The sequence below is a fragment of the Cygnus olor genome, chromosome 11 (assembly GCF_009769625.2).
Source record: "Cygnus olor isolate bCygOlo1 chromosome 11, bCygOlo1.pri.v2, whole genome shotgun sequence".
Lineage (NCBI taxonomy): Eukaryota > Metazoa > Chordata > Aves > Anseriformes > Anatidae > Cygnus > Cygnus olor.
In genome coordinates, this window is record NC_049179.1 from 19,486,451 (window position 1) to 19,513,257 (window position 26,807).

The following is a 26,807-nucleotide window of genomic DNA, read 5'->3' on the forward strand; positions in this document are numbered from 1 at the left end:
CCGCGGGTGCGGAGCAGGCCTGGGACTCCCCCGCAGCGCCCTGCCGCACCCGGGCCGAGCCGGGGCCCCTCACCGCTCCCACCGCCGCCCCTTTAAGGCCGGGCGGGGCGGGGAAGCGGCCTGGAAGTGCTCGTTGCTGCCCCGGAAGGCGCCGGCTGTGGGAGGGCGCAGAGGCGCGGAAGCGGCTGCAGGGAGGGGCCCGGCTCCCGCTGCCCGTCCCCGGCCTTCGGCGTCCGCACCATGGGCACCCGCGACGACGAGTACGACTACCTCTTCAAAGGTACCGCCCGACGCGGCCCCCTTCCCCGCCCGGGGGTCCCCCGCTGTGGTACAGACGGGTGCGGGGTGTGAGGGTGCGGGGGGTGGGGGTGCGGGGCTGTGGCCTGGGCAAAACAGGCAACAAAAAACCGCGATCCCTCGAATTTCCATGTGGAAAAGGGCGTTGTCGCTAACTATAAGTCAGGCGTTTGTACTGGTGTTGAGATCGGGTCGGGAGGTACCAAGAAATGCCTCCCTTCTCATCTAGCAGCATTGGTGAAGGCCCTGCTGATCACGAATTTAGTCACATCAAATGACTTGTTTTACAGACCTATGGGCAAATTATCAAAAATATTCCGTTATATATCCTAGAATCGTAGAATATCCCGAGTTACAAGGGACCCACGAGGATCATTGAGTTCAACGCCTTGCTCTGCACAGGCCTACCCAAAAATTCAGGCCATATGACAGAGAGCACAGTCCAAATGTTTCTTAAAGAAAAAAGCAAGCTCGCTGCTCGTCCTCAGGCCCCAGGATCTTACAGAACAGCAGCGTTCTTCTCAGTACCATGAAGCTCTTGTAATGACTTTGAAGAATTATATTTTTTGTCGTCTGTCTTGTCCAATTTCCCTGTGGAAACTGACGTTATTACTAACTAGAGATCAGTCTTCTATACTGGTATTGAGATCAGGTCAAGAAGTACCAAGAAGTGCCTCGTTTCTCATCTTGCAGCATTGGGAAAGGCCCTGCTGATCACAAATTTAGTCACATCAAACAACTTAGTTTATGGACCTGTGTGCAACTTATCAAGAACATTGCATATCCTGACAGGATTGTGTAAATTATTGTTCTAGCTGTGAGGAAATACCAGTGATGTAGAACTTTTTGGGAGAGGTGCTACATTTTATTAGATTGCTTATGTATATAATTGCGAAATAATAAAGTTGGGGTCCATTTGTATAGAAAAATTCCAAGCTAGGTTAAGTGGTTGCCACTCTGAAAGGTTTTTACCATTTAGAATAGTTTACGGAAGCTGTTGGGAGTGCAGGGAATGGTAATGAAATGGTGCCATGAAGATAGGAGTGATTCACGTTTTCCAAAGTTAAAGCAGACTGCAGGAAGTTCATGCAGCATCTCCGAACTGGGATTAATTTGGCAGCTGAAATAACATCAGCAAACGCAGAGTTGCACAAATTGTGGAAACAGTTGTAACTGTCCAAAAGCGGAGGTTGTTTGAAGCAAAGCGTCCCCACTCTGGAATGATCTTGGAATTATTGTGGCAATGAGCCGTCTTGTCACCAGGCACTGTCCAAAAAGGCAAGTGGTAGGTTTAAAAAAAAAAAAAAAAAAGCTCTTGAAAGAAGAAATGAGAACTCAAGGGGAACACTAAGCCAATGTTTGAGCCTCCTGGGGCCTGAGGGGAAATGTAGGCAGCACAGGCGTACCCGTTCTGAAGGGATGTTGTGGAATTAAAAAGATGCAGAAGGGCATCTGAATAATCAGAAGAGGTCTCATGGGCTCACATCCCTTGTATTGAGCTGATGTGGAACTACAACAAACAATAGATGTTTTTTCCCTATTTACCCATATTGCTCATTGCTTTAATTTTGATAATTTGGAGGTGAGGGCTTGCTGGGACAAAGCTTAGTGCCACCCTGATCTTTTCTGTTCCGCACAGGGCTTCTCAGCACCAGTCCTGCCCCTTGGGCTGGGTGTTGGTCTATCTGGACACCTAATCCAGTCCCAGTTCTTCTGGGTTCTTGACCTAAAGGGACATGGTCAGTCGGTGGGCCTGAGTTCAGGCTTCGATGTGCTCTGAAATAACAGGGCGATATTCTCTGGTTCAGCTGCCTCTTACTACCCTTGAGCTAAACTGCCGCTGGGCTGTTTGTGCAGGACCTCTGTTCTTGTCCCGTCAGTCACTGCCAACAGCTGTGTGTCAAAATCTGCTGACTGCTGGCGGCTGGAATCGGAGCCCCCTGTGCCCTGCACAATTGGGTCTCAGTGCCTGTCACAAGCTGCCCCTCGCCTGACTCCACGCAATGCTTTAGTGTATGTTATTGCCCGGTAGGCCTAGCTTAAAAAAAAAAAAGGCTAGTTTCTGGTAAATTCTTCTTGTCTAGCTATGCATATCTTTGTATTCTCCCGTACTTTCGGGGTTCAGTTGAGAGAGCAGTGCCTACTGTTCCCAGCACTGTGCTTCAGGAAACACCAGGTCTGGGAAGTCCCCTTTGTGGGACTCTCTCTCTAATTTTAATGGGAGGAAAAAATACGGTGACATAAGGTTGTTACTTAATAATTTAACCTGGTTTACGTGCAGAAACTTTTAGCTCTGTTTGATTAAAGTGGCGGACCTACAGTTGATAAATAGTTAACAAAGTAACCCGTACTTGTAGAATATGTCTTCTGTGTTTTTTATGCACAAACCTCCAGAGGATTAGGTTTGTGCCCTGACCATCTGGAACTTTGGATTTGGGGTCAGCCTCCTCGTTTCCGAACTCAGACCTGCCTTGCAGTGACATTCAGCTGACTGCTAGAGAAACTCCTCTTTCAGCTTCCTGCTCTGTGTCAGGTTCATTCCTCCACCTTTTTTCTTTGCTGAAGGAAACTGAAACCAGGCAGACCTGTTGGTCTGGATTTTAGACAATGCCTTTTTTTCTTTGTGCTTTGTTTATAGAAATCAGTAAGGAAAACCGTTGCATGGCAGGTACGGGTTTATATGTGGTAGCACGCCTTACGCCTGTCGCTCTGCCAGATGTGGAAGCCCTTCTGTGCTCTAACAAACCCGCCTGCTTATCCCCGTTACTGCAGTCGTGCTTGGAGCGTTGTGTGCAGTAGGTCCAGGTGGTAAATGAGCCCTACCTCAAAGTTCTCTGGGACATGAAATGGGTGGGTGAAGCAAAAGGTGCAGCTGAGGAGGGCGATGCATTTTAGGTACGGTCATGTTAGGTTTGTTGGCAGCTGCCTGGAAGATGTGCAATCAGGTCATCTTGTGCGCGTTTCCTTTAAAACCCCAATTTACGTGGGCTGGAAGAGGTGTTCAGCAGGTTCTTGTGGGTGTCATGGAAATGCGTACAGACTCTTAATTTGTATGCTGCTTTATAGCAGAGTTCAGGGCAGATAAAAGAGTTTTCAGACATAGTAATCCCGTAGTGCTAGTCTGCATGGCTTAAATTGTGTAATATGCCGCTTGTCTGCGGTAAAGGTTGTTTCACAATGCAAGCTGGTAGTGCTGGGCTTTCTATTTTCAACCTGATGAGGTTGTCAATTACATACTTTATGAGCTAGTTGAAATTCTCAGAAAATACTTTAATTAGAGTTTTATCAGAAATAAAAATTGAGAGTGCTGGAATGTTTGTGAAAAATTAATACGTCTATAAATTGCTTCTCAAGCAGCTTATGGAGTTGAATTCTTATTTTGGCCTTCTGCAGAAATAAAACTGGAATTATAGAATGACATTCATTCAGTTGCATGGACTTCATGATATTCCTTTTGTCCACCAAAAACTCATCTTAAACCTCTCCAGTGCTGAGTTAGCTCGTTAAATGCATGGTGTTAAGGCGCGTTGTTGCAGGTGTTGAAGTGGCGCACCGCTAAACCAATGAGAATGACGTGGGGGTCACTTCCACTGCTTCTCTGGGTATTCGCAGGGTGTGCCAGTGCAAATTTCACCCGACTGCAAAGCCTTCTAAGGTGCTACTCGTGCAAGGGAAGTGCTGGTCCAAAGAAAGCTGTTGATGGAGGTTCTCAGGTATGGGTCTTAAGGCTGAACTTTCTTAAGTGTTTCCCCTGAGCTTTAGTCCTTCCAGTGCTGGTGTAGTGAAGGGAAAAGGAATTTGCTGGTGGTGCAAAGCTGAGGGGTACGGAGAAAAAGGTGGAGTGTGGTACTAGAAGATCTGCGTGGTGATGAGGACAGCAGTTCCCCCAGTGAGGCAGGATTCACAACGTAAGGTTTTGTGCCTGGGGACTCACGGGAAGAGTTAATTCCAGCGTAAGGTGTTTCTGGTAGATGGAAATATTAAAATCCTCATATACGTCACCAATGAGATCTCACCTAGAATGCTGGATGCAGTTCTTCTTGCTGCTTGGGAGAGAAATTGAAAGACTTTTATGGGGGATGTCTGGGGAGAATGGGCAGTCTGTAAGGAAACACTTGAGAGGTTGGCTCACTTAGGTGGTAGAACAAGACTGAGGAGATGTGGTTGCTTTCTGTAAATACCCAGACCAGTGTAAACACCACTGGGAGAGGAAACTAATAAGCTAATGGACAGTGCTGGCACATGAACACCGCTATCAGCTGACCGCTAATTTCTTCTGAAAATTAGAAGGCAATTTCTAACCATTAGGAGTGAGTTTCTGGAAAAGAAGCCCAGTAAAAGTGCGTGTGCAGGAACAATTAGCTTTAAGGTGGAACTAGATACCGTCACGTCTCTCCCAGGAACTATTTGCCTGGGATGGTTAGAGAGGGACTCAGCCACTCCTACTGCATTGCTGTGCTAAGAATATGATGCATGGGAATACAGTGGAGTATTGAAATATCAGACCGAGGTGGTTTGGTAAGGAAAGCAAAATGAAAATTAATACGATTTGGGTGACTGCTAAAGCTGTGTCAGCTCATAATTATATTCGAAGAGCGGTGTTCTCTGGACTGGCAGAAATACAGACAGTGTGAGGAGTCCTAGCAGCCCGCTGACACTGCAAGCTGTTCCTGTGTCCGTGCTCGAGACGAGCTGCAGTGGCCCAATTAAGTAGAGGATATAGCTGGCTTCAAGGAGGAAAGTAAGATATTTCCCCCTTTTAATTGGGACATATTAATCTGGTGCTGGAAGCCATTCAGAACATAAGCAGCGTGGGATTCAGACAAGGTGAGGGAAAAAAAAAACTTGGTAGAGGAATTAAAAGGACCGGTCTATTTTTGAATGTCTGAAAACTCTGCTTTGAAATACGCACAGAGCAACGAAAATACTTGAGGGTAATACTTAGCAGGCGTATGATGCAGCCTGCTGGGAGAAATAGGATGATGTGTGTGGATTGCTTTCCTCGTGTAGAGAAGCTTTCAGCCCCTGGAGCAGCTAACAGTGGGTGACCGTGGGACTGAGCAACTTGTGCCTCCCAGGAACTCGCTGTTCATAATGCGAGTGCAAACATGATGTCATCTAAAACCTGAACCTGCCGCAAGAGTTCTGAAGATCTTGTTTGCCGGAGAAAGAGGGAAAACTATGGCAGCTTGCCAGGCGGTGATGATATAATTGGGTGTCTCGTCCCCTGCACTAAGTTTATTACCGCCCGGCATCCTCCGTGCCAGCAAAGCTGTTTTCTGCCACCGAACTGTGCTGACCTGCCCTTTAGGAAAGTGGAATCTGATTTGCATTCGGTCCAGGTGCGTGCCACCTACCTGCGCCTGTGATCCTCGTAAACAGAAGTGGTTAACAGGGCCACTGTGCTTTGTGCAGCTTCTGTAGCTTGGCTGGCTGCTTGCTGAGTCAGCTGGCAGGGGAAGCTGGGAAGATGTTTGTTTTGATGAGGTATTCTCTAAAAGACTATTTGAAGCTAACATTTGCTGCAGTTTTCATTTTATGGAGGGGGGTTTTTTAAAAGGTGCTTCTCGGCTCTTACAGTCAGGGAAAATCCCATTTGTCAGAGCTGTTGTGCATTATTTAAATAGAAAGTGGTGTCTGCTTTGTGACGCAGCAAAAGATGCGAGGGTTTGTGCTGCTAGACTGAGACTCATTCCTCACATCAGTGGACTCATTCCTCTGTTGTACCACACTGCATATCTAACACTGTGTTGCAACATCTTGAAGTTTAAATGATGTGTGTTACTGAGCAAGTGTTTGTTTTGTCAAAACAAGCATCTCCATTCTGGTTTTTTGTCACCCAAGTGTCAATTGTTTTGCTTGTGCTGGCCTGATGCACTGCAGAGCACAAAGGTTATCAGCCTTGCTTCTCGAGGGTCTTACTCATCCTCTTTGTCCTCTGCTTCCTTCTGTTATCTGCTCAGTACCTTATCTGAAGGTCGCCTAGAGGAGCTGCTGCTGGTGCGACTCGGGGAGGGACATGACTTGGCCTGGCTAAAATTCCTGCGTCTGGGTAGTGAGTTTCCGGCGGGGCTCAAGCTCGTCCCTTTCAGCTCAGCACCGTGGGATGGTGCGAGGGATCCTCGTGACGCTTTTCTTCCTGTCCCAACTGGACTTTACACCTTCTGTCAATCTCTCGTCAAGCATGGCTGCATCCTTCCCGTTAGTTCGCTCAGCACTGTGATGAGTCAAGGCCAGCTGGGAAGGGACTTTTGCACTTTTTGACTGCCATGTGTAGTCCTCCTGGAGGAGGAATACGATTCAATGCAAAGGAGATTGAAATGTAACTACTAAAAGTCAAGTCTAAAGTCTGTTCAGCAGGCCGGAGAACGTGGCAGCTCTGGTTCTCTGGAAATCTCAGGGCTTGGACGACAGACCCGTGACAAGAGGGGTGGCTTTGCTATTCTTTTTCCTTCTTGGTTTGTTCTGGAAAATGAATGTGTTCATTGTGGGTGATTGTCAATAGATGGTGTACACCTGGAATCTGATTCTGATGTCGTTTCTCTCTTGTAGTTGTGCTTATTGGAGACTCTGGAGTAGGCAAGAGTAACCTCCTGTCTCGATTCACTCGCAATGAGTTTAACTTGGAGAGCAAAAGCACCATTGGAGTAGAGTTTGCAACAAGAAGCATTCAAGTTGACGGGAAGACAATCAAGGCTCAGATATGGGACACAGCAGGGCAGGAGCGATACCGCGCTATAACATCAGCGTAAGTGGTAGCCTGTGCAGCTGAAGAGATGCTGTTGCTGAGAAGGGTCGACTTTGGGCCCTTCTAATTCTTCAAACACATACAAATGATTTTATTTGGTCATGTAATATCCACAACGTGTGGGGGAAGGAAGCTTGAATATTTTTCTGTCCAGAAGCTTGGCCTAGCAGGGCTCTGCACAAAGCTGATCTACCTCTCAGTGCAGTCATGATATGTAACTGGGGGCATTTCTAACCTAGAATACTTCAGAGCTTTCAGAGATTCATTTAAACACGAGCCATTGATAAAGTTACAGCTGTAATCGTGGAGGTTTTATCAGTGGTAACCTATGACCAGACATACTACTCGCTTTATGTGCTTATTTAATTGAAAAAACAGCGTAGTAAAAAGCTGGATTTAAGTAAAGCTGGAGGTATAATTGTGGGGTGGGAGAACACAACCTGCTTCTTTTCTGACTGTGTAACTGTGCCTCTCTCTGGTCTGAAGGCAGACCAGCTGGGGCCGTTCATAAAGGGACTAGATCAGGCTGATATGTTTATGATCCCGTGAGTCACTCTTAACTCTTCCTGTTGCTCCGGGCTGTGCCCGTACTGCACCCACAATGGTGGGTGGGGAAGACTTTCCAGGGGTGGGTTGGAGGTTGAAGGTGACAGTAGCTCCTCGCAGATTCCAGTGCTTCATTTTGGGGTGCAGGGTTCTCCACCAGACTCTGAGCTATCCTGGCTGCTCTGGTGGTTCTGTGTCATAACCCTAACCTGGGTGCTTTACTTCTGCTGCTTCAAGTCCCACGTATCATGCTTTAGATATTTTTTTATATAGCTGTCTTTGCAGTAACAGGCAGTAGCTGTTAGTAACTTGTCACTTTTAATCAGGATGTTCCTTGCAGGTTCTCTAACACATCTCCTCACCCGCAGGTACTATCGAGGTGCTGTAGGGGCATTACTGGTGTATGACATCGCTAAGCACCTCACCTACGAGAACGTGGAGCGATGGCTGAAGGAGCTGAGAGACCATGCTGACAGCAATATTGTGATCATGCTTGTGGGAAACAAGAGTGACTTGCGCCACCTGAGAGCAGTCCCTACAGATGAAGCCAGAGCTTTTGCAGGTTGGTGAAATCAAAATAAATTTCTGGGTGAGGATGTCTGCCTGCAGGTATGGACTGCCGTTCCCCCGATACGGCTAGCCCTGCTAAATAAGCTGCCACAACATACTGGGAGGTGGAGAAACTTGACGAGGTTAAAACAAGATCCAGGAAGTTTCCCTGCACATTTCTTGAAAGTGCACCAAATTCTCACTTTCAGTGATGCATCATGACGTGCCTAAAGGCAACGCAGCACTAACGGCAATCCCTGTGCCTGAGGATGAGTGTAAATTGTTGTTGCTGTTGGGTGGTGCTGCTCTTGTACCACATAAGGGGAAAACACCACAACTTTTACTTTTTTTGGTACCCGCGCATCTGATCAGTAACACCACATACGCTGGCTGGTACAGAAGTTCTTCCAGATGGGAGATAAATGTTCTGTACTCCTCTAATTATAATGTTTCTGTCCACACAGAGAAGAATGGTTTGTCGTTTATCGAGACATCTGCTTTAGACTCTACAAATGTGGAAGCAGCTTTCCAGACTATTCTGACAGGTGAGTCATCCAGGGCTCTCTGCTTTAAGGAGGAAGAGCAGAACGCTGCTCAGACGTGAGGCAAATAGGCAGTTCTTTGCCTGTAAAATGTTTAAAATTTTATGTAATCACCCTTCACAACCGTTACATTTGGAATCCATTTGGTCCTTCCTTTGAGCAGCACCGCGCGTCTGTGACTCCTGAGCACAGGATAGTCACTGCCACTGCGTTTAATAGTCCTGGCCGGACTTTCGACCTTTGTAGTGTGCAATGGCAGTGAGTGCTACAGTCTTTATGCTCTGTGGATCAAGTACTTCCTTTTTCTTTAAACCCTGTATTTGATAGGCAAAACATCTCACTTCTGTGACGTTGGCACCTGGTTAAATTGTATTTTTGTTCACGTAGTTAGATTTTTTTATTTTTTTTTTTTCATTTTGGCGGGTAATTGAGACTTTTGAAAGCATACCATAACAAACTAGTTAGCCATACTGGAACATGCAGGGGAGGAGGCAGCTAGGAAGTTACTGCTGTAATAAAAATATAAAGCATTTTTTTTGAGTTGTCTGAAATTCTTTAGCAGTGATGAGAGAGAATTCATAGGCTGTTGGAGTACATCCTGCTACATGCCTTCTTCCTGTATCCATCTGTGTTTTTTTTCCTACCTTTAATTGTAATAGGGTTCTGGTTCTTTTCTGTTTTTACAGTGGGTTCCTAAACAGTAGTGTTCCTGGCTATATACTAACAAAAAATGTAAACGTGTCCATGTCAGACAAATACACAGTGCATAGGGATGTGTCATCTCACTGCTTTCATGCCGTGGTGGGACTGGAGCTTGAGTTAGTTTCCTCTTTAGCCAACCCTTGTGGTTCCCTTTTAACTTCAGTCTAATCATTTGGCTGTAATTCAACTTTGCACAAATGCTGAAAAAAGGAGAGCAGTTACGTTTATACGTTTACTGCCTCATGACTAAGTAATGATGCCATAAGAGGGTGGGCGACAAAGGAGTGGCTGAATGCGATGGTATCTGTGGTGCCTGATGGTTTTCCTGTTTTCTTCCCCTACCTAATAGAGTCAGTTGTGTCAAAATTGCTTGTGAATTTGGGCATGGATATTTCAGGAGAAACACATTTTTTATTACTTGCTTGTAACTGCTAAAACCCCAAACTTCTTTCTTTGTGTATCCTTGCTATTCCCTCTCCTCTCAGGGGCACCTATACTGAACTGTGAGGTCAGGTTCTGGCTAAATGTGTTGCGTGTAGTATAGAACAGCCTTGCTGCCTGCTCTTAGAGTTTTCAGGGGGGATCAGGGCTCTTGGATAAAGGTTAGGTATTTAACTTTCATGCCTGTTCAGCACCAGCACTAATAAAAACAAATCTGGAAATACATCAGACGTTGTTTATCCCCTCCCAAGGTGGCTGTCAGGCTGTCATATGCAATATAAACTGATCATCCAACTGCCCCCAGTCTCCTCGTGGACTGCTCTGTTCCCTAACAGCGATGGCTGAAGAAGTGGGAAGTTTGCTGCATGCCCTGGGCTGCTGCCTTATTTCTGCAGAGCTGTGTGACACTCAGATATGACATACTGCTGTTGCCATGGGGAAGCAGTTTACCTCTTGGGCACAGGCTAGGCTGTTTCTTTATCTCCCCTCACACGCTTCCAACGGCACCTTTTATTCCAGAAGTTATTTTGGGTTCTAATTAGCAAAGGTTTGATTTTTTTCTGGTTTAATTTTTCTGTAAGGGAGAGCAGGCTGTAATGGGAGAGCAAGGGATTAAAACTAGACCTCAGCGGACTCTGACAGATTGTTGGAGCTGTTGTTTTTCCACAAACGTCAGTGCTCCCTGCGTGTTGCTGTGCCAGTGTTTTGGGGAAAGAGCTCCTGGGCATGCGGACAGAATCCTTGTTCAGGAGGGGCTGGTTCAACTGCGCTGGAAGAAATGCTTCTGCTGATTAGTGGGCATGTGGCTCACTCCAGACACCAGCTCCTGTTTCAGGGAGATAAAGATGAAGTAAATAATGCATTAGCAGCAGGTTGCCTCCATCTCTGCTGTGACTGGCATGCAAAGGACGAATGTTCTGCCAGTAAACTTCTCGATAACACTTCACAGCTGGCTTTTTCTGTTAATGATTTGCTTTGAAGGAAAGAGGGGAGCAGTCATCCGAGGAATGTGGTTTTCAGAGTGACCCTGCAGAATCATGGATAGTCTGTCTGTGTTTGGCAAGGTTGCCTCTAAGCGTAGTGCTGGAGGGTGGAATACTTGATCTCCTTTGAAGAAGGAAGTTGATAAAGCCAGCAGGCTTTGCCACAGGCTGCAAGTGGAGGAGGTTGACAGAAGAAGGAGCAGGGCATGCTGCTGTACCAGCTCTGCTAGTACTTGTCCTGCTGGGAACGGCACCGCAGAGACGTCCTAGGCTGCTCGTGACGCCTTTCACACAGCTCTTGCATCTTTCCTGGACAGTGTGGTGTGACTGGGGTCTGTAGCGAAACTCCTTTCCTCTCCAGCCCTAGTGAAGCTGGTCTGGTTGGGACAGTGAGGGAAAGTTCTTAGTGTCCTTTCCCCTGGAGGCATAGCAGGTCCGTGTTAAGCGTATTCACGCCTAGACTCACATGAAGCCACCTTGAATAGATGGCTTTGGGCACAGAAAACATGAATCAATCATAGTTAGCACAGCCTAAGTGAGCATGTGGTCTCCTGTTGCGGGTGGAAGCAGGGGAAGAAAGCTTTTCTTTCCTCTTGCTGTGCTATAAAGGATTCTTAGCGGGCCATGTATCTTAACAGACAGGAAGCCTGCTAGGTTTGTGCATACCATGTGAGGTTTGGGGACCTTTTCCTCTGTGGCTTAGGGTAATGGTCCCTGTCCAAGTTCCTCTGTTGTGAGATGTCTAGACTTCAGGGGCTGATTCTTGTGCGCACAAAGCTGCTTTGTATTATCTGGCAAATGAGAGAGACTGGTGTTATAATCCCATCCCCTCTGAGCATTCACAGCAGGATAAACCATCCTTAAAGTAAACCCGAGGCAGCCTCCGCTCCCTGCCTTGCTCAGTGCCACCTCTGTTCCCGTAGCGCGTTCTGCCGTGGTTTCATCTCTAAGGAATCCCATCTCCAAGGAAACAACATCACAGAGCGTTAACATTAAGAAATGTAGGGATTTCCTCTTGTTAGCTGTGTACACCTGAAAATGAATGAAGCACTAGCGCTGCTTGAGGAGACGAGGACTGGACAAGCTCCTCCTAGACAGCGGTGCCTTTTTTCCCCCCCAGCTCTCTTATACTGCAAGGCCTGTCTCACATGGTTACCAATTATGCAGTGATGCATTCTGCCGAATGTGCTCTTAATAAGGTCTCATTCAGTTACAGAGCAGAGCATAAAGCGTAGTGTCTTCATTAAAAAGTGCACGTCTTCATTAGCCTGGCGTTCCTTGGTGCAGACCAGTCTGAGTGTAGGCTTTGCCTCGGGGCATTTTGCCCCAGGAAGAGCAGGTTTAAGCTGTTCCCACCTCCTCCATCACACCAACACAACTATGTGTGGTGAAAGAGTGTGCAGCTGATCCAGGGCAAGGCAGTATTTAGCCGTTTAGGCTTTCATCTAGGGCAGCGCGCTGTGTCTGCACAGAGGTTTGTAACCACAGAGGAGAGAGAGGTGGCAGTGAGCAACAAAAATAAATGGGGCTGCTTCGAGTTGATTTGAGCAGCGCTGCTGCTAAATGTCCTTGCAGGGCTGTCAGGGAGCGGGGATCAGCTGGAAATACATTCCCACAGTCAGAAGGAATAGGCGCTCTATCAGCAGAGAAATCAGTGCTGTTGAGGTTATTTTTAAGACTTCAGTGAACAGCCCTGTAGATCTTTGCTTCGAGATGAGGGTGTTGTGCAGAGTAAACCATGGTGGCTCACAGGGGTGGGGAAGCGTGTGACAGCTCGTGTTAGGGACCAGTATGAACTTGTTTAGGAAGTTCTGTGGAAAACAGAATTGCCGCTGCTGAGCGTGCTACTAGAGAGCTTCCAGTAACAAAGGCAGCAAAACCCTTCTGCTGTTGCATAGGAACAGGCAGTGCTTTGCTGGGGGTAAGCTGGCTGCTCACCCTGAGCCGGGGCAGTGAAGTGGAGCAGAAAACTTGCAGAAAGTAGAGCAGATCTCTTCCAGCTGTGCTCCCTCCACCTCCATGTGCATGCCCCAGGGTCAACCTGTGAAGGTGCTCATGTGGAAGGCTGTTGGAAAGAACAGTGGACATCAGAAAGGGTGATGCCAGAAAATCCTCTTGTACATTTGCAGCGCTTGTTTGGTTGATCTGTGACCTGACCGTATCTGAACGCATACACATGTTCAGCTTTCTGAAGAATCTTTCGTGATCTGAGTCCGAGCTGCCTCTTTGGAGGCCCAAGCAGCAGATTCTTCTCTCACAGCACTACTTGCAAAGATTATGGTTCCTCACACAGCCCATAGATACAGCGCAGCGTCCGTGCGAGAAGTTACTTCTTGGTGAGCAGCTGCATGGATGTGTGCAGCCCTGCTCTTAGTCTTCTGGGGAGCACTCAGCCTGTTTGTAACGGCAGCTTAAACAGGGTTTGTTGCAGCGAGGGCAAGGTTTGCAAGCCTTGTTCGTTAGGAACCCTTTTTAACTGCTTGGTGCCATCAGGTCTCGTCGCCATCCAAGCAGGCACGTAGCTTGTGACCAGCCCTTGGCAGCACGGAGGACTTCTCTGCATGAGATTGCTCAATTTCCAGTACCGAAATGATGTCAGGATGTGCACTAAGCAGCAGCTCATTAAAAGTCTGAACAAAGGCGACTCACTAATGATGAATTTCTGGTGGGAAAAAAGCTTCTTGGTCTGAGGCCAGACAAGGTGCTGGGGACATTGTTACCCGGCTGATGAGGGACCTCAGACCTCTGAACGAACTCAAACCTCTGCCGTGTTTCACCGGTAATTTGTGAGCAGTGCTCTGCAGCAGGAACGGAGCGCACGCACCCTCTTCTCGAGTGACCTGAGCTTATCTGGAGCGTCCCAGCAGGGCAGGGAGCTGCAGCGTGCAGACGGGGTGTGGGCATCAGCCCCGCTCTCTGGGCTCAGCCGCTTGGCACTGCTGTTCTGTCTCCTGCCAGCGCGCCGTTCTCTTGGGCTCCTCTGATGTTGTCACTTCAGGGTAGGCTTTTTTTTTTTTCTGAATCTGAAACACTTAACTTTTTTGTTAAACTGAGGTTTAACAAGCTTTTTTTTTTTTTTAATGGTTTAGAACTTGAATTTGCAAGTGAGTTCCCCATGCTCTATTTCTGGTATGCTTTATTTCCTTTCTGAGGTGAAGCGCTGCACCTCGTACTTTCATACACAGCTGAAGCGAGTGGTTTTGTCTACTCTGAGTTTATGTTCAACACACACCATCGGCCACTAACTAATCCCAGGAAACTGGGCAAGGCTTTCAGTGCAGGTGTGGACTTGGCAGCGTGTTAGGTTAAACTCCCGTGCCTTTCCTGTGCTCTCCAGTTTGTGCTGGGATTTCTTTGTCTGGACTCCATATTTTTCCTCTGCAGTTCCAAAGCTGGTCTGCTCTAACACAGTCTCCTCAGAGCCTTAAGAATGATGACAAGGATGGCATAGCTTCTGATTCTTAGTAAATATACAGAATCCAGCATATTTTTTTTTTGCTTTTATGTCAAGGGGAATAAAGCAGTTGTGAAAGAAGTAATTTGTTTTGCAAAGATATTTTAACTTATGAATACAGAAGATATCACAATTAAATGTCTTCTGGAAGCTGCTGTGCATTACCTATATAGTCCCAAAAGTATGGGGAATCTTTGCTCTGTTTGATGCTTGGTTTCCCCAGACATTAACTTTCTGATGCTGTTTTGCATACGCGTAATGACGAGCTCTTTCTCATCTTCCAGAGATCTATCGTATTGTTTCCCAGAAGCAAATGTCCGACAGACGTGAAAATGATATGTCTCCAAGCAACAACGTGGTTCCCATTCATGTCCCTCCAACCACTGAAAACAAACCAAAGATGCAGTGCTGTCAGAATATATAAGAAATGTTCATTCTTTCCTAAAAGGCTGTGTATATTCCCCAGGTCCAAGATTTAAATATATTTGTAATTCTTGTGGTTACTTTCTCGTGTTCAGTTACTGCTTACTCCTGAATTTCTCCATGTCTTAACCACTTTGATTTCATTGTTTATAAATCTCTTGCTTCTACGTGGCTGCAGTATTTTCCCAACTCCGACTTGTCGGTTTTGGTTCAGTACGTTGTTTGGAACCGAACTGATCTCTTTCCAATGTGATGCCTGCTAGACAGAGCACAGACACATTTAGTGAGCACTTGAAGATGTTATTCTGCTCCTCGCAAAACAATTATTGTCAGGATACCTAGGAAAATATCTCTGGGCAGGAGATCTTTCCTTGTCTTAAGGTGTTGTATACTGCATCTAAAGCTTGATGAAATGCCTGTTGCTCTGAAGTGCAATTTTAATGTAAAGCTAAATGTTTTTGGCTACATCTTCAGATTGTCAAGTTGAGGATTTTCTATAGAATATTATGGGGGGGGTGGGAAGAGAATTTCTTGCAAACAAGCAGCAGGGTTCTTGCTACCTGTGAATGAGCTTTTGTGGTTTGGCACCCGCTGCAAAGGAGGCTGTGGTGTGAGGCAGAGCTGCTGGAGGCTGGCCGGGGAGAGTCTGGTGGGACCCCGTGCAAGGTGCCGCCGGTGAAGTAAGGAAAAGCACGAGCTAAAGCACGAGCTGTGTCGCTGGCTGAGGGTCGCTCTAACACTGGAACTTGCAGCGTGATTTTGTGTTGCCTGAGACTTGGCCTCCACAGTGCCGGTGGTATCAGGATTTGAGGATGCCTGTTTCCTTTCATGGCACCCAGACTTGAAGGGTGTTGTCACACTGCATATCACATATATTAGTACATGCCACACGTTAATATATTCAAATGCTAGAGTTGATGAATCAGTAACTTCTACAACCTGGTCTCAGTTTTCAGTTCTGTTTCATCTAGTATTTCTCAATGATTCCAATGGCTTGGTACATGATCTTTAACAAAAAAACATCTGGAGTATTTCCCATTGGATGCATTCATTCTGTAGTCCGTCGCTCAGTACAAATCATCTGTTCAATTAGCTTGTTCAGGGATACATGAACTGTGCCTTCTGTCGCTGCACTCTGAAACCACTGCGTATTACACAGGATGTGCTATTCCCAAGCATGCCATTAATATTAAGATTTGGGGGCTTTCGGCACTGGATTTCTACTGGATTTAAAGAGCTGTTTGTTGTATAAATGCCTGCGGTTGTTTATACAATGACAGGAAGCTAATTGTAGGGGCCCTTTCTCAAACTCTGATATGACCCACTCGGAACATCCAAATTTGGGTAGGCACTACCAGCTGCATTTCTTACCCAACCTTTCTGTCTTGCGGTGCTCATGATGTGTAAGGCACACGGAAGGCATTGCTGTAGTCGGTCACTTGTTTTATTTAATCCATTTCTCCTCCTAGTATTAGTTCTGAAGATGCTCTTTTGATCTGTTTGTAAATTACTTTGTATTTTATGCATGTACTGTAACTTGATTCATTATTTTTTTAGATTGATTTAAAATATATTCATCCATGATTCTAATAAAGAATTACAGGGGACGACTCAGTACGGTGTTGGGTGCACTTTTTGGGAGAACTGGGATTTGACCTGAAGGGTTTTACTTACTGGAAACTTATAAACTTCTTGGAACAGCCTATGAGAAGACACCAAAGTAGAAGCGCTCCCAGAAAAGGACCTGGAAGGGCCATGTACGACATGTAACACACTTGCCTTTGTTCAAACCAAGCCTGTGGTTTTGGGGGCTGATATAGATCATCGCTGTGACTTTTTGGCAGCTTCAGGAAGCTTTTATATTGGGAAAAGTCTGTGGGCTCTTCTCTAGTCAAATCCTTGAATGGCTTTTACAAACCTCCGTATTTTTCCCCATTGCCACCAGTAAGAAAATCCCGTGGAATGACAAAGCACTGCCTTCCAAAGCAAATTACCGAACCTTTTTGATTCCCCACCCTCTTGCCCTCTGCTGAAGGAGTGGTGCTGTGGGAGGCAGCTGCTGCTGGGCCCTGTGCATGGTGCCCCCATAGCCTTGGGGGGAAGTCGCCTGCAGAGTGTGGGGCAGCGCTGGTGGCTCGGCTGGGGCGGGATGCCTGAAACAGCCTGAAATTTTGGGGCCTTCTTGGTATTTATCGCATGAGTCTGAGCTGGAGGTGTAAGATGGGGCCCCTGCTCGCTGTGGGAACTGTTCTCAGAGAGCTTTCTTTGGCCAGACGGGAGGGTGTTTTGGAATTAACCAAATTACCAGGGCAGCCAACTTCTAAATTTGTCAACTGGAAATGCAGGGTGAGTTTCACTTCGCTCCCCTTTCTGATTCACTTCGTCAGACAGCCTGACTCAGCCGCCACGTCAGGTGTGGATTTCACATGGCTTTATGCAAGGCGCTTCCTCCTGGGGTAAACGCGATCACGGCGGAGCCTGGAGGAGCACGAACCCCAGCTGCGGGCCCCTGCCCCACGCGGTGTCGCTGTGCGTGCTCGTGCTTCCTCGCCTTGGGACAGCCCGTGCTGCGTTCAAGTCCTGCGGCTGTGAGACGGCTGGGCGTGCGGATAGGCCAAGTAAGAACTCTTCTTTATTCTCCTCAGAACTTACAATTAATAATCCTTAGAAATGCCTTGCAAAAACTGATTCTGTAATTGAAAACTGCTGCAACACGGAATTCAAAGTTTTCATGTAATAGTTTGTAAAGCCGTCATAAACTATTGACTTCTAAAGTATAATCAAATTGAGCATGTACTCAGATGCAGCTTCTTACCTAGTAAAGCCTTTGTGTTTGGGCAGACAGGGCAAGGCGCTGCTCCATCTGGACACTGACCTGCCAGGCATTGCTCCTGCTAAGCTGCTGATTAATCATCTCTGCTGTAATTGGCATTACTTACGTACTGAAGTGTCTCTTCTCTGCTAATAGGAGATGACTGATTTTAATATATTGCTTTTGGGCCCTGAAATGAGCTTTCTGAGTTTCTGGGAGCTGTGCGTAATCGTGCAAAATTGGCTTTGCTTGCCAAGAGCTTTTGCTCTCATTTACACATTTGAAAGCCCCAGCCTTAATTCTGAAGCTGTTTGGTGGGTGTCGGTGGCTCCTGTGTGATGGGAGTTGAGGCTCTGACTTTTAAGCAGAACAGACGTGGAATTGTTCTGATTTAAAGACATTTTTATTAAACTAGAATTACTTCTTCTATCAGTTCAAACCTGATGAGTTTCCAGACTTTAATAGCTTATTGAGTGTGGCTTGTCAGGTAAGAGGATTACATGCTGGGCTTTAGTTAACAAGATTTTTAGAAATATGAAGCGCAAATATTGAAAAAGCTTCAACGTGTAGCGGTCTGCTGTATTGCCTCGGAGTCATCAGCTCTGAAGGTGTTTCAGCTGCAAATCCGTGCTCATGGTTTATTGATCAGACTCAGTAGAGCAGCCGGGTGCTGAGGTGGCTGCAGCGTGCCCGCTCTCATCGCTGCTGGCTGCAGCAGGGTCGCTGCTGGCCGGTGTCCTGTGCCCACCCGACCGCATCCCACGGCTGTCACTGAGCGCTGAGACATCGCCTGAGCATTACTCAAAATGACCTCAAAGCTGCGGTCTGTATTACGCCGTTGTGCTTTCTGAGAAGTCCTGCAACAGAGAACCAGCCTCTGGCATGGAAGGCTGATGCCTCTGGGGCTTTCCCTGCAGGAGTGGACAGCCCCTTGCAGCCAGCACTGGTGCATGGAGAACTCGGACCTGAGCATGGGTTGGAAGTTCTGGTCTGCAAATGAGCACGTTTGAGAAATGCATGTTGAGAGAAATTCAATTTATTGTACAAGGTAGAATACCTTCGCACAGTGAACAAATATATTACAAATCTGTCTTGCCTTAAAAAAGTATTGCCATTTTGGTGCCTATTTTCTAAGCTAATGCTAATATACAAGAAGGTACTTGCTTTGTTGTTGTTTTTGTTGTTTTCTTTCTCCTATTAAGCTCTATGCACATTGTTGCATTTGGTTTGAAACTCCAGCTTTGAAAAAAAACACATCTGAGCCCATCTCTGCTCTCTCATCTCAAACTTTACAGCAACACACACACAGACATTGGTCAGGCCGGCAGCTGAGACTGTGCTCGATGTCACGGTAGGTCTCTAACCAGAGGATTCCTTATCAAACTGCCTTTCCCTTGCTATTTTTGAGGTAAGTCTTTCCATACACATATGCAAAATATATCCCTACTGGCTCTACAAAATAATTGTCTAGTTACATCTCAAATAAGGCTTTCCTGGAAAATAAAATTGCTATTGCTGATCAGTCATCGCCCCCATGCACACATGCAGCATTCATGTAAATACTGAAAATCCGCTGCTCTGCAAGCCTGGGGGGATCTCTGGGCTCAGCTGTCTCGCTGCCAAGCTTTGCACAGAGGGGTTCAGAGCCAACCCGACCACCCCACGGCATCCCGGCTCCTGCAGCAGAGCATCGCCAGGGCTCCCACACCCTGAGATGAGCACCCAGGGGCACTGTGTGGGCTCAGCACCACCCGGCCCGGGGTGCTCCTGGTGATCTGCGGCCCTGTCGACTCGGAGCCGAGTTGCAGCCACTGCCTCCAAGCTGGGAGGCTCCTCGGAGAGTCCCCTGGAGCAGCAGCTATGCAAGCGATCATGCTTTGAGCAAACTGCTTGGTGTTGGTTTCGTTCTCTTCTGCTTCCATCAGACTGGTGAATGTGCAACAGAATTTTTTTTTATATTTCAGAGGCAATCATCTTGCTACTTCCACGTTTGCCTAATAAAATTACATACTTAGAATCAATACTACTTCATGCTCAAAATCTACAAGGAACTGCTTAACGGCAAGTATTCTACTTTCTAGGTCAATAAGGATCACACACACAAAAAATAAAAAAAAAATCATTGTGGCTTAGTCCAAAGCTTTACCATAAGTCAACCCCTTGATAATTATTTCACAAACAGCTGCTGAAAAAGAAAACCCAGTTTCAGCTCAATTTAATGACATTTCAGGTAGAATCATCAACAAATAAAGTTGCACTACATGGTAATGCACATCAAATTAAAGGGTGTCATAAATGGCATGCTGTCAGGTGAATCACAATGGGGTGGTTCGTAAGATGGCCTAGAGAAGCCAACGTGTCCTAGCATTAGGAAAGGAAACCAAACCAGGGTTAGCCTGTGCAAACCTGCAGTGTCCCAGGGAAGTAAATGAAGGTGCAGCAGCTTAGGCTGCCTGACAAAGCTAGTGCGTTTATCTAATAAAACTGAAGCTGTATAAGGTGAATTAAAGCATCGCTGTACCAATCAAAGTATGTATAACTTGTTAAATGTGTGGTAAGCTGGGTATGAGACTTTGTTTAAACTGAAGGCATCGACTGGACGTTTGCCAAGATGTTAAATTTTAAAACCTGCACAGAACGTGTCTGTGTTAATATTCCTCTACTCAAATACCCTGGTTCTGAATGTAAAGATGAACATTTCAGCGCTAATGTCCAAGCATGAGCTGCGCAGGATGCGTATGGTGATGGCAGTAAATGAGGTTTCCACAGTGAAATGACAAGCTTCCCTGCTTTCGTTCAGAACAATGTCCATTTCCATGACAAAGATGTAAAACATATCCCAGCGTATTCCTAGTCACCTTGTTCCTAACAGTACAAGGGTTTTTTTGATACAGCTGGTAGAAATGTACGTCTCTAAGTCCTTCTACTTAGCATGTTTTTGTGTTGTATTTTACAGCAAAGCCAGGGTTAGAATGCACACCATGGAGAGCCTTTGCCTGGAGCATGTGAGCACTTTCCTGGCGTGACGTACTCCAGTGACACCTGGAGAAGGTTCTCGTTAGTTCCTGTGACCGATATAAAAAAATGTCTTTTTAAATAACGTCATGCAGCAGCAGCTGGCCCAAGCTGATGTTTTGTTACGTTAGGTCCTTGCGTAAGTCTGCAGTCACGTCAGCATCCTGCAGCACAGAAAAGGATTGTCTTCTCTTTTGCTTCCTCAAAGTTTGTGTTACAGCACAGTGAAGTCCATCCCTTTAAGACTGCTTGTCCCAAGATGGCCCGTGCGTCGGGCTGTGCCTCACGGGGAGGAGGTCATAGTGACTAGGAATGTGACTGTTCCTAGGCAGGTCGTATGGATTTTGGAGGTAACTGGCACTCCGGCCACGGGCGTCTTGGACCACGCTGACGGTGGGCTCTGGGAAAGCAAGGAAAAATGGGTTATAGCACCCAGCAGCACTCCTGGGGCTGTAATTACTTTACATTTTGACACAAGCACAGAACATCAGCTTCCCAAACCCCTCTGTTCCCCTCGCAGCTTTACAGGCATTGCATGGCCCAGTACATGGGACAGAGCAGGGAGAAAAAGACCAGACAGCTCCAAGGCAGGGAGTCCCCGAAGTCCCACAAACGATGTCTTCCAAAGCCCAACACTTCTTGCAAAATCTTGCAACTGGACTTCGCAGCTGTTTCACAGCACAGGTCCCTGCTGGGACAGAGCTCCCAAAATCAACCCACTTATGCACTGGCTTTATCCCCCAAGCCAGCGCCTCCCTGTTCCATCCCAAGTCCACACCACTTGTCTCAAGAAAGGAAAAAAATCGTCTGCAGTAAAACCACCAACAGAATGAACAGCTCAGTGCTGAGCACCTTGCTGTTGCCACCACGCAGTGCCTCCCACCTACCAACTTCGTAGATGTTTTTGTTGGCTGTGGACGAAGTGGGCATTTCTGAATATGGGGATTCCCTGTGACCAGGCGATTTCATTTCCACGTAGCTGCTCTCGGAGTGTTTGCATGTTAAAATGGGGGGGTCTTTAATGGTGGCGTATGGGTTTTCACTGCTGTTCAGAGAACAAGTGCTGGAGCTGCACACAGACTCCTTCATGTAGTCTGCAAAACAAGACGGGGTGGGACTGTTAGCTTTCTTCGGAGGGTTACAGCTCAACCTCTGCAGGAGGGGCAGGGTGGGGAGAAGGGGCGGGGTGAGGAAGATCCTTGAAGCATCCAGCACAGACACCCGACGCTTGTGCTCTGGGGTGTCCAAACCATTGCATCCACAAGTCTCTTAGCAGGAAAGCAATAAAAACCTGCTCGAAACCAAAGGTTTTGCCGTGAAAGGTTCTAGTTGCCATTTACTGCAGTACTTAACTTTCGGTGGCCATCATTTCCCTCCCTCCCCCAGTTCCTGAGGAGCTGCGCTGCAATCCCGCCCCGCTGCTGCACCGACCTGCAGCCTGACGCAGGTGGCAGCATCTGCTGGGCCTGGCTGGGCCAGCCTGAGGGGGCACAGGGGGCTTTGGGCAGCACCAAATGGCCTATGTTTGAGAGCAAAACGTTTCCAGCAGGCATAGAACTGCATCAGTGCAGCGTGTGTGCTCTGTCCCCTGAGAGCTCCCGTTCCTGGGGCTTGCCAGCACGAGGAGAAACCGATTTCTTCATGTTCCCTTCTGCCATTAGGAATGGGAGGAGGCTGCTCCTGCCAGCGGGGAACGCTTGGGTTTCCGCAGCGGGGACAAGCCTCTGGCTGAGCCTTGCTTTTGCTTTTCTTTTCCCCAGTGCTGTGGGCATCTACTGCTCCTCTCCCCTAGGCTGTGGAAACAGGAGAAGGAGACGGAGGAGGCGCTACGTGGGAGAACAAGTGGGCAGAGAGTGGCAGCCACCGGTGTCCCCCGGCGGTGACCCTGGCTGGAGAATGCCAGCCTGCTGCCGGGTACGGGGCCAGGCTTGCTTTAAACAATAATAATAAAAACAATAGAGAATAAATAGGTCTTAACATTGACATTCAAGAACGTGCCATTGCTGCTGTGTGCATCCTGCTGGGCAGTGCCATTAATTTAGAATTAGAGCGATGCAATGAAAGATGAGGCATTTTCTTGTGCTGGGTTACAGTACAAAGGCAGATCCTGGTATATATGAAATACTCCCGGTGAAATAGCGGGACTTGCAAAATAGCTGCAATCCCAGCTGCCCCTGCTATCTAGTATGGGAGACAAAAAGAGAAATTCAGGTTAAGAAATAGACAGACAACAAGATATCGCTTCTCCTATAAAAAAACCTCATCTCTGTGCCTCTCCTCCCCGTCGTGGATCCATCAGTGTTTAAAAGTGAGGGGATAACAGACAAAGACTAACAAATCCTACAATAAAATGGAAACCCTTAGGCTCAAAGTACCTGCGCTATATGTACTGGTCCCCAGTCTTCAGCCCCTGCTGGGAAACCTGTGCATGGAAGGACCGAGCATCGCACGCAGGCGAGGAGCCGCGAGCTCCCCGAGCTGGCACTGGCATGGGACTCGGGACTCGCTGCTGCAGGGACGGGGCCGGTGAGGAGGACTCAGCCCCGTGGCCTTCGGGGTGCCGGTGGCCAAAGCCTTGGCTCCACCTGCCCGCTGCTGGTGCCACGGAGTGCGTGCGCACAGTGCCTGTGAGGGGACCCTGCACAGCCTTTCGTACGTCAGCTCAGGATTTGGGAAGGGGCACAGGGAGGCTGTTGCAGACTTGCTGCTCTGCCTCAAGTCACGCTGCTGAGCAGATATGTGAGGGGGACGAAGGGCTGGAGGTGACAGAAGCATACAGACAGCGCACGGCCTGAAGGGCAGCGCCAGCTCCCTGGGGAAGCTGCCGGCACCTGGGGAGCCGCCCCGCAGCCCTCTGTAGGATAATTAAAAAGTCTGGCACCAGATGTCAAATTTCATGTCATGAATTAAAAATTTAAGCTGGCTCAAATGTACTTAGTAACCCTCAGCCCATCCACCTCGGGCTGTGGGGTCTCTGTCGGCCGCTGTGCCCGGGCCCTGCGGAGCTGCCGGACTCAGCCCAGGAACTACCACCAGCGGGACCACCACCAGCAGGACCATCACCAGTGGGGCCACCACCAACAGGACCATCACCAGCAGGATCACCACCAACAGGACCATCACCAGCGGGACCACCACCAGCGGGACCACCACCAGCAAGGCCATCACCAGCAGGACCACCACCAGAGGGACCACCACCAGCAGGACCACCACCACCAGCACCCAACCTGCTGCAGGCACCTGCTCTGGGGGAGGCGAGGAACCTGCTCTAATTCTGAAGTCCCTGTCTCCAGGGTTGCCTGGATACCGATCACCAGACCTTTGAAGGAGATTTTGGGTTTTGTTGCCAGGGGCTCAGATGTACGTGTCCCTCCCATAGACCGGTTTGCTCTCTTTTGCCCTGAATATCCTCTGGCATAATAATGACAAGCCTCAGTCCCTACTTTCATGTCTGAAGTGCTAAGGAAATACAGTGCACACAGGTAAAACACGCTCTCCCACTTTTTAATCGCATTTATGGCTGACATTCAGCGCAGCCTGCCTTTCTGGCTGCTCTCATTAGGCTGGCCAACCCTCGCTGCTGCTAGGACAGCAGCACGGCGACAGCTTCCTTCTGCTTTTGGGGGGGGGGGGGGGGGGTGAGCATGACACAGCTGCGGGACACATTCCTGTGCAACAAGCAAGTGACTCACAGCAAGCAACGCCCCGAGCCGCTGCGTGCATTAGTGCTTCTAGCTGCTGGGATTTTACTGGGAATCACGCAAAGGGCACTTATTTTATTTCCTTAAATTCTATTGCCTGAGGTCACATTATTCCACCAGTGCATCAGCATTCATTGTGAAAAATAAAAAAAAAAAAAAGAAAAAAGGACTCATCTGCAAAGAAAAGCTTGGAAATGGTATCAGTGGGTAGCATGCACAGGGAAAACTGCTCTTACAGCTTTGTGACAGCTCAGCCGCTGTCATGATGTGGCCCAGGGCTTCGGGGGGGCATGGGGGCATCCAGGCCTATGCTGCCCCAGTGGGTTGCTGCTGCTTTGCCGGTGCTGGGAGCTGGCTCAGGCACCCGGCGTGTTTGAAACTGGGTGTTTTTTTGAATGACCTGGCATAGCAGATGCTTTCTGTCCATCTCTTGGGTGAGTCAGGGCCAATGCAGGGCTGGCAGGGCAAGGAGAGCTGCGCCCAGCAGCGGGAGCAGCACGGTCTTGCTCGTCCGCACGTTCCCTTCTCCTATTTTCTTTATTACATTGACGCAGCAGGCTAAAAGCTGTGTTAGTTATGACATTTCCAAGGTTTTCATTCCCATTGAGACTATTCCCCAAACAACTTCCTAAGATAGCCAACAACACGAAGACCCCACTGAGCTGCCGAAACCCTGAGGAAGGCAGGGGTGCGCCCGTGTCCCTGGCTCCTTGCCCTCACTGCTGCCTGTGGCTGCCCCATCGGCCCCATCAACTTTCCTGCCACGGCTTCTCAGCCCGGCGTTTGAATCATTAAGGAGCCAAGCATGTAAAGCAAGCGGCTCAGATCCTAGTCAATGAACACACCATATAACAGCAGAAAACACATTTCACAGTTCCCTTCCACTGTGCTGTTTTCTCCCTGTCCCACCGGTACCCAGCCCCTCTGTGTGGCTGTCTCCTCGGGAGGAGGTCTAGCTGCATGTGTTCAAAGCAGTTTTTTAATTTTGCAAATACAGTAATTTAGTTTAAACTAACCTTGAAATTAATAGTTCCTTGTAAAAAGAACAACTAACTTCCGTATAATAAGGTTTGTTTGTTTGTTTTTTCTGAATCATTGAAGAGCTGAAACCAGTGGATTGAGTCAAATACACATGCATAACTCTCGTAATATTTTAAATTTAGCTTTATGGAGAGGGTCTTGGTCATGGATTATTCATTTCTTTTAGTGATGCTGTGTTATAAGGGCATGCTCTGCCTAATAGTATATCACCTTATTTAGCAGACTACAAAGTGGTTTGTGTGCTCTAGGCCTGGCTGTCAACAGATCATCACTTTTAATGTGGTCCTGCTTCATATTCACTGGCATCCTTTTTGGGGCAGATAAAGGTCTTGCTCCGTAACACCTTGGCCACGGCAGACCAGTGGCTGTCTCATACCCAGCTGAACATGAGGCACCGCGTTCACCGTTACTCAGCTGACACCAGCCCAAGCATAGTGCCCAGAGAGGCTGGGCAGCATCTGCCACTCAGCTGACAGAAGGACACCCCCAGCCGGTGTATGCAGACACAGCACCCTCGAATTAAGCTCAAAGCACTCACCCTGAGACCTGACTGTCCTGAATGAGGCTGACTCCCTGCTCCACCTCCTGGGCCACAAGCTGTGTGCCAAACCCCAGCCCGGTCAGGGCTGAGACCCAAAGCTACGGCACTGTGGCCAGAGCCGAGCTCTCCAGTGCTTGCGCTGTGCCAAGTGCTCCTGTAGTCCGTGCACAGCTGGAGTGTTTTGAATGTAAACCTGGAGGACAACTGAAGGCTAAAATCCCTGGCCTTGTTCACATGGCTCATCCGTGCTCCCTTTTTAGACCAGCCCCAGTCAGAGCCCATTAATTGCTTCGTGCTGGCGTGGCTGGTCAATGTACCGAGCGAGGTCGTTTCCCAAGCTCTGCTATAAATCTCTTCTGTGGAGGCCACACAGCAGGGTCAGCTTGTTTTTCTAGATGGCTGGGAGCCTTACGGAGCTGCAACCTGGCAGGGAAACGCACTGGCAGCAACTGCCACCAGAAAGCCCTTGTAGGATGGCTGCTAGGTCCTACAAGAGCTGCCCACACAGCTCCACCTGCGCTGTCCCTGCAGCAAAGCCCTCCTTTTTTTAAGCTGCTTTGCCAAGGCAGGAGCCTACGGCCATGTAAAGCCATAATTCATAATGCCTCCATAATTCATGGAGCCCAGGCATCCGGCTGGGAGTCGGGTGCTGCCAGCTGAGCGTCCTTTGTAATTGCTCTGTCCCTCTCTGCCTCTGCACGGCCACTCTTCGGGGTGCTCAGGTCTCCTAGCTCACCTCTTCTACGACACCCTCCTCACACTCTTTGCAGGGTGACTGCAGGCACTGGATACCATACCTTTGAAGCTTTTTTCCATTATGTATGTGTTCTGACGTCTATCCATCCCACAAGCACCTGCATAAAAATGATATATAATGGAAAAGAAATAAATATTTATGTAAATTGGATTGCTTTGACTACTGAGCAGCATATAGTCTTTCCTCTAAATTGTACATCAAGGCCCTCATTTAGGGAGGCTCTTAAGCACATCCTCAGCTGTAAGCATGCACTCA

The 26,807-nt window shown here is 48.0% G+C and overlaps 2 protein-coding genes across 4 annotated transcripts in view; one reads left to right on the forward strand and one right to left on the reverse strand.

Annotated features, from left to right (window-relative positions):
- On the forward strand, nt 1-16,299 carry RAB11A (RAB11A, member RAS oncogene family). 2 transcript variants are annotated; one of them, XM_040570537.1, is made up of 5 exons: nt 1-280; nt 6,850-7,045; nt 7,960-8,153; nt 8,605-8,685; nt 14,547-16,299. In XM_040570537.1, exons 1-5 carry the CDS (start codon nt 241-243, stop codon nt 14,684-14,686), a joined length of 651 nt encoding a protein of 216 aa, XP_040426471.1. In that variant the 5' UTR covers nt 1-240; the 3' UTR covers nt 14,687-16,299. The 2 variants fall into 2 exon arrangements, with proteins under 2 accessions (XP_040426471.1, XP_040426472.1); XM_040570538.1 differs by lacking the exon at nt 14,547-16,299 and adding an exon at nt 9,106-9,128 and having other exon boundaries at nt 123-280.
- Nucleotides 16,300-16,429: 130 nt separating this feature from the next.
- The window catches only part of MEGF11 (multiple EGF like domains 11), a 286,501-nt gene continuing 276,123 nt past the window's right edge, over nt 16,430-26,807 (reverse strand). Inside the window, exons 26-28 of one of the 2 annotated variants that reach the window (XM_040570532.1) lie at nt 26,593-26,649; nt 21,400-21,606; nt 16,430-20,912 (exon numbers count right to left, since the gene is read on the reverse strand). In XM_040570532.1, the coding sequence (XP_040426466.1) occupies nt 20,752-20,912; nt 21,400-21,606; nt 26,593-26,649 (425 nt within the window). In that variant the 3' untranslated portion in view covers nt 16,430-20,751. Of the gene's footprint in view, nt 20,913-21,399; nt 22,694-26,592; nt 26,650-26,807 lie in introns of both variants that reach the window. The other variant, XR_005823454.1, reaches the window with a different exon arrangement.

Bases quoted from the DNA above. Each gene is read 5' to 3' on its own strand.
- RAB11A (XM_040570537.1), top strand. From the start codon at position 241: ATGGGCACCCGCGACGACGAGTACGACTACCTCTTCAAAG. The intron at 281-6,849 runs GTACCGCCCGAC...TCTCTCTTGTAG, and splicing joins GTACGACTACCTCTTCAAAG to TTGTGCTTATTGGAGACTCT. The intron at 7,046-7,959 runs GTAAGTGGTAGC...CCTCACCCGCAG, and splicing joins TACCGCGCTATAACATCAGC to GTACTATCGAGGTGCTGTAG.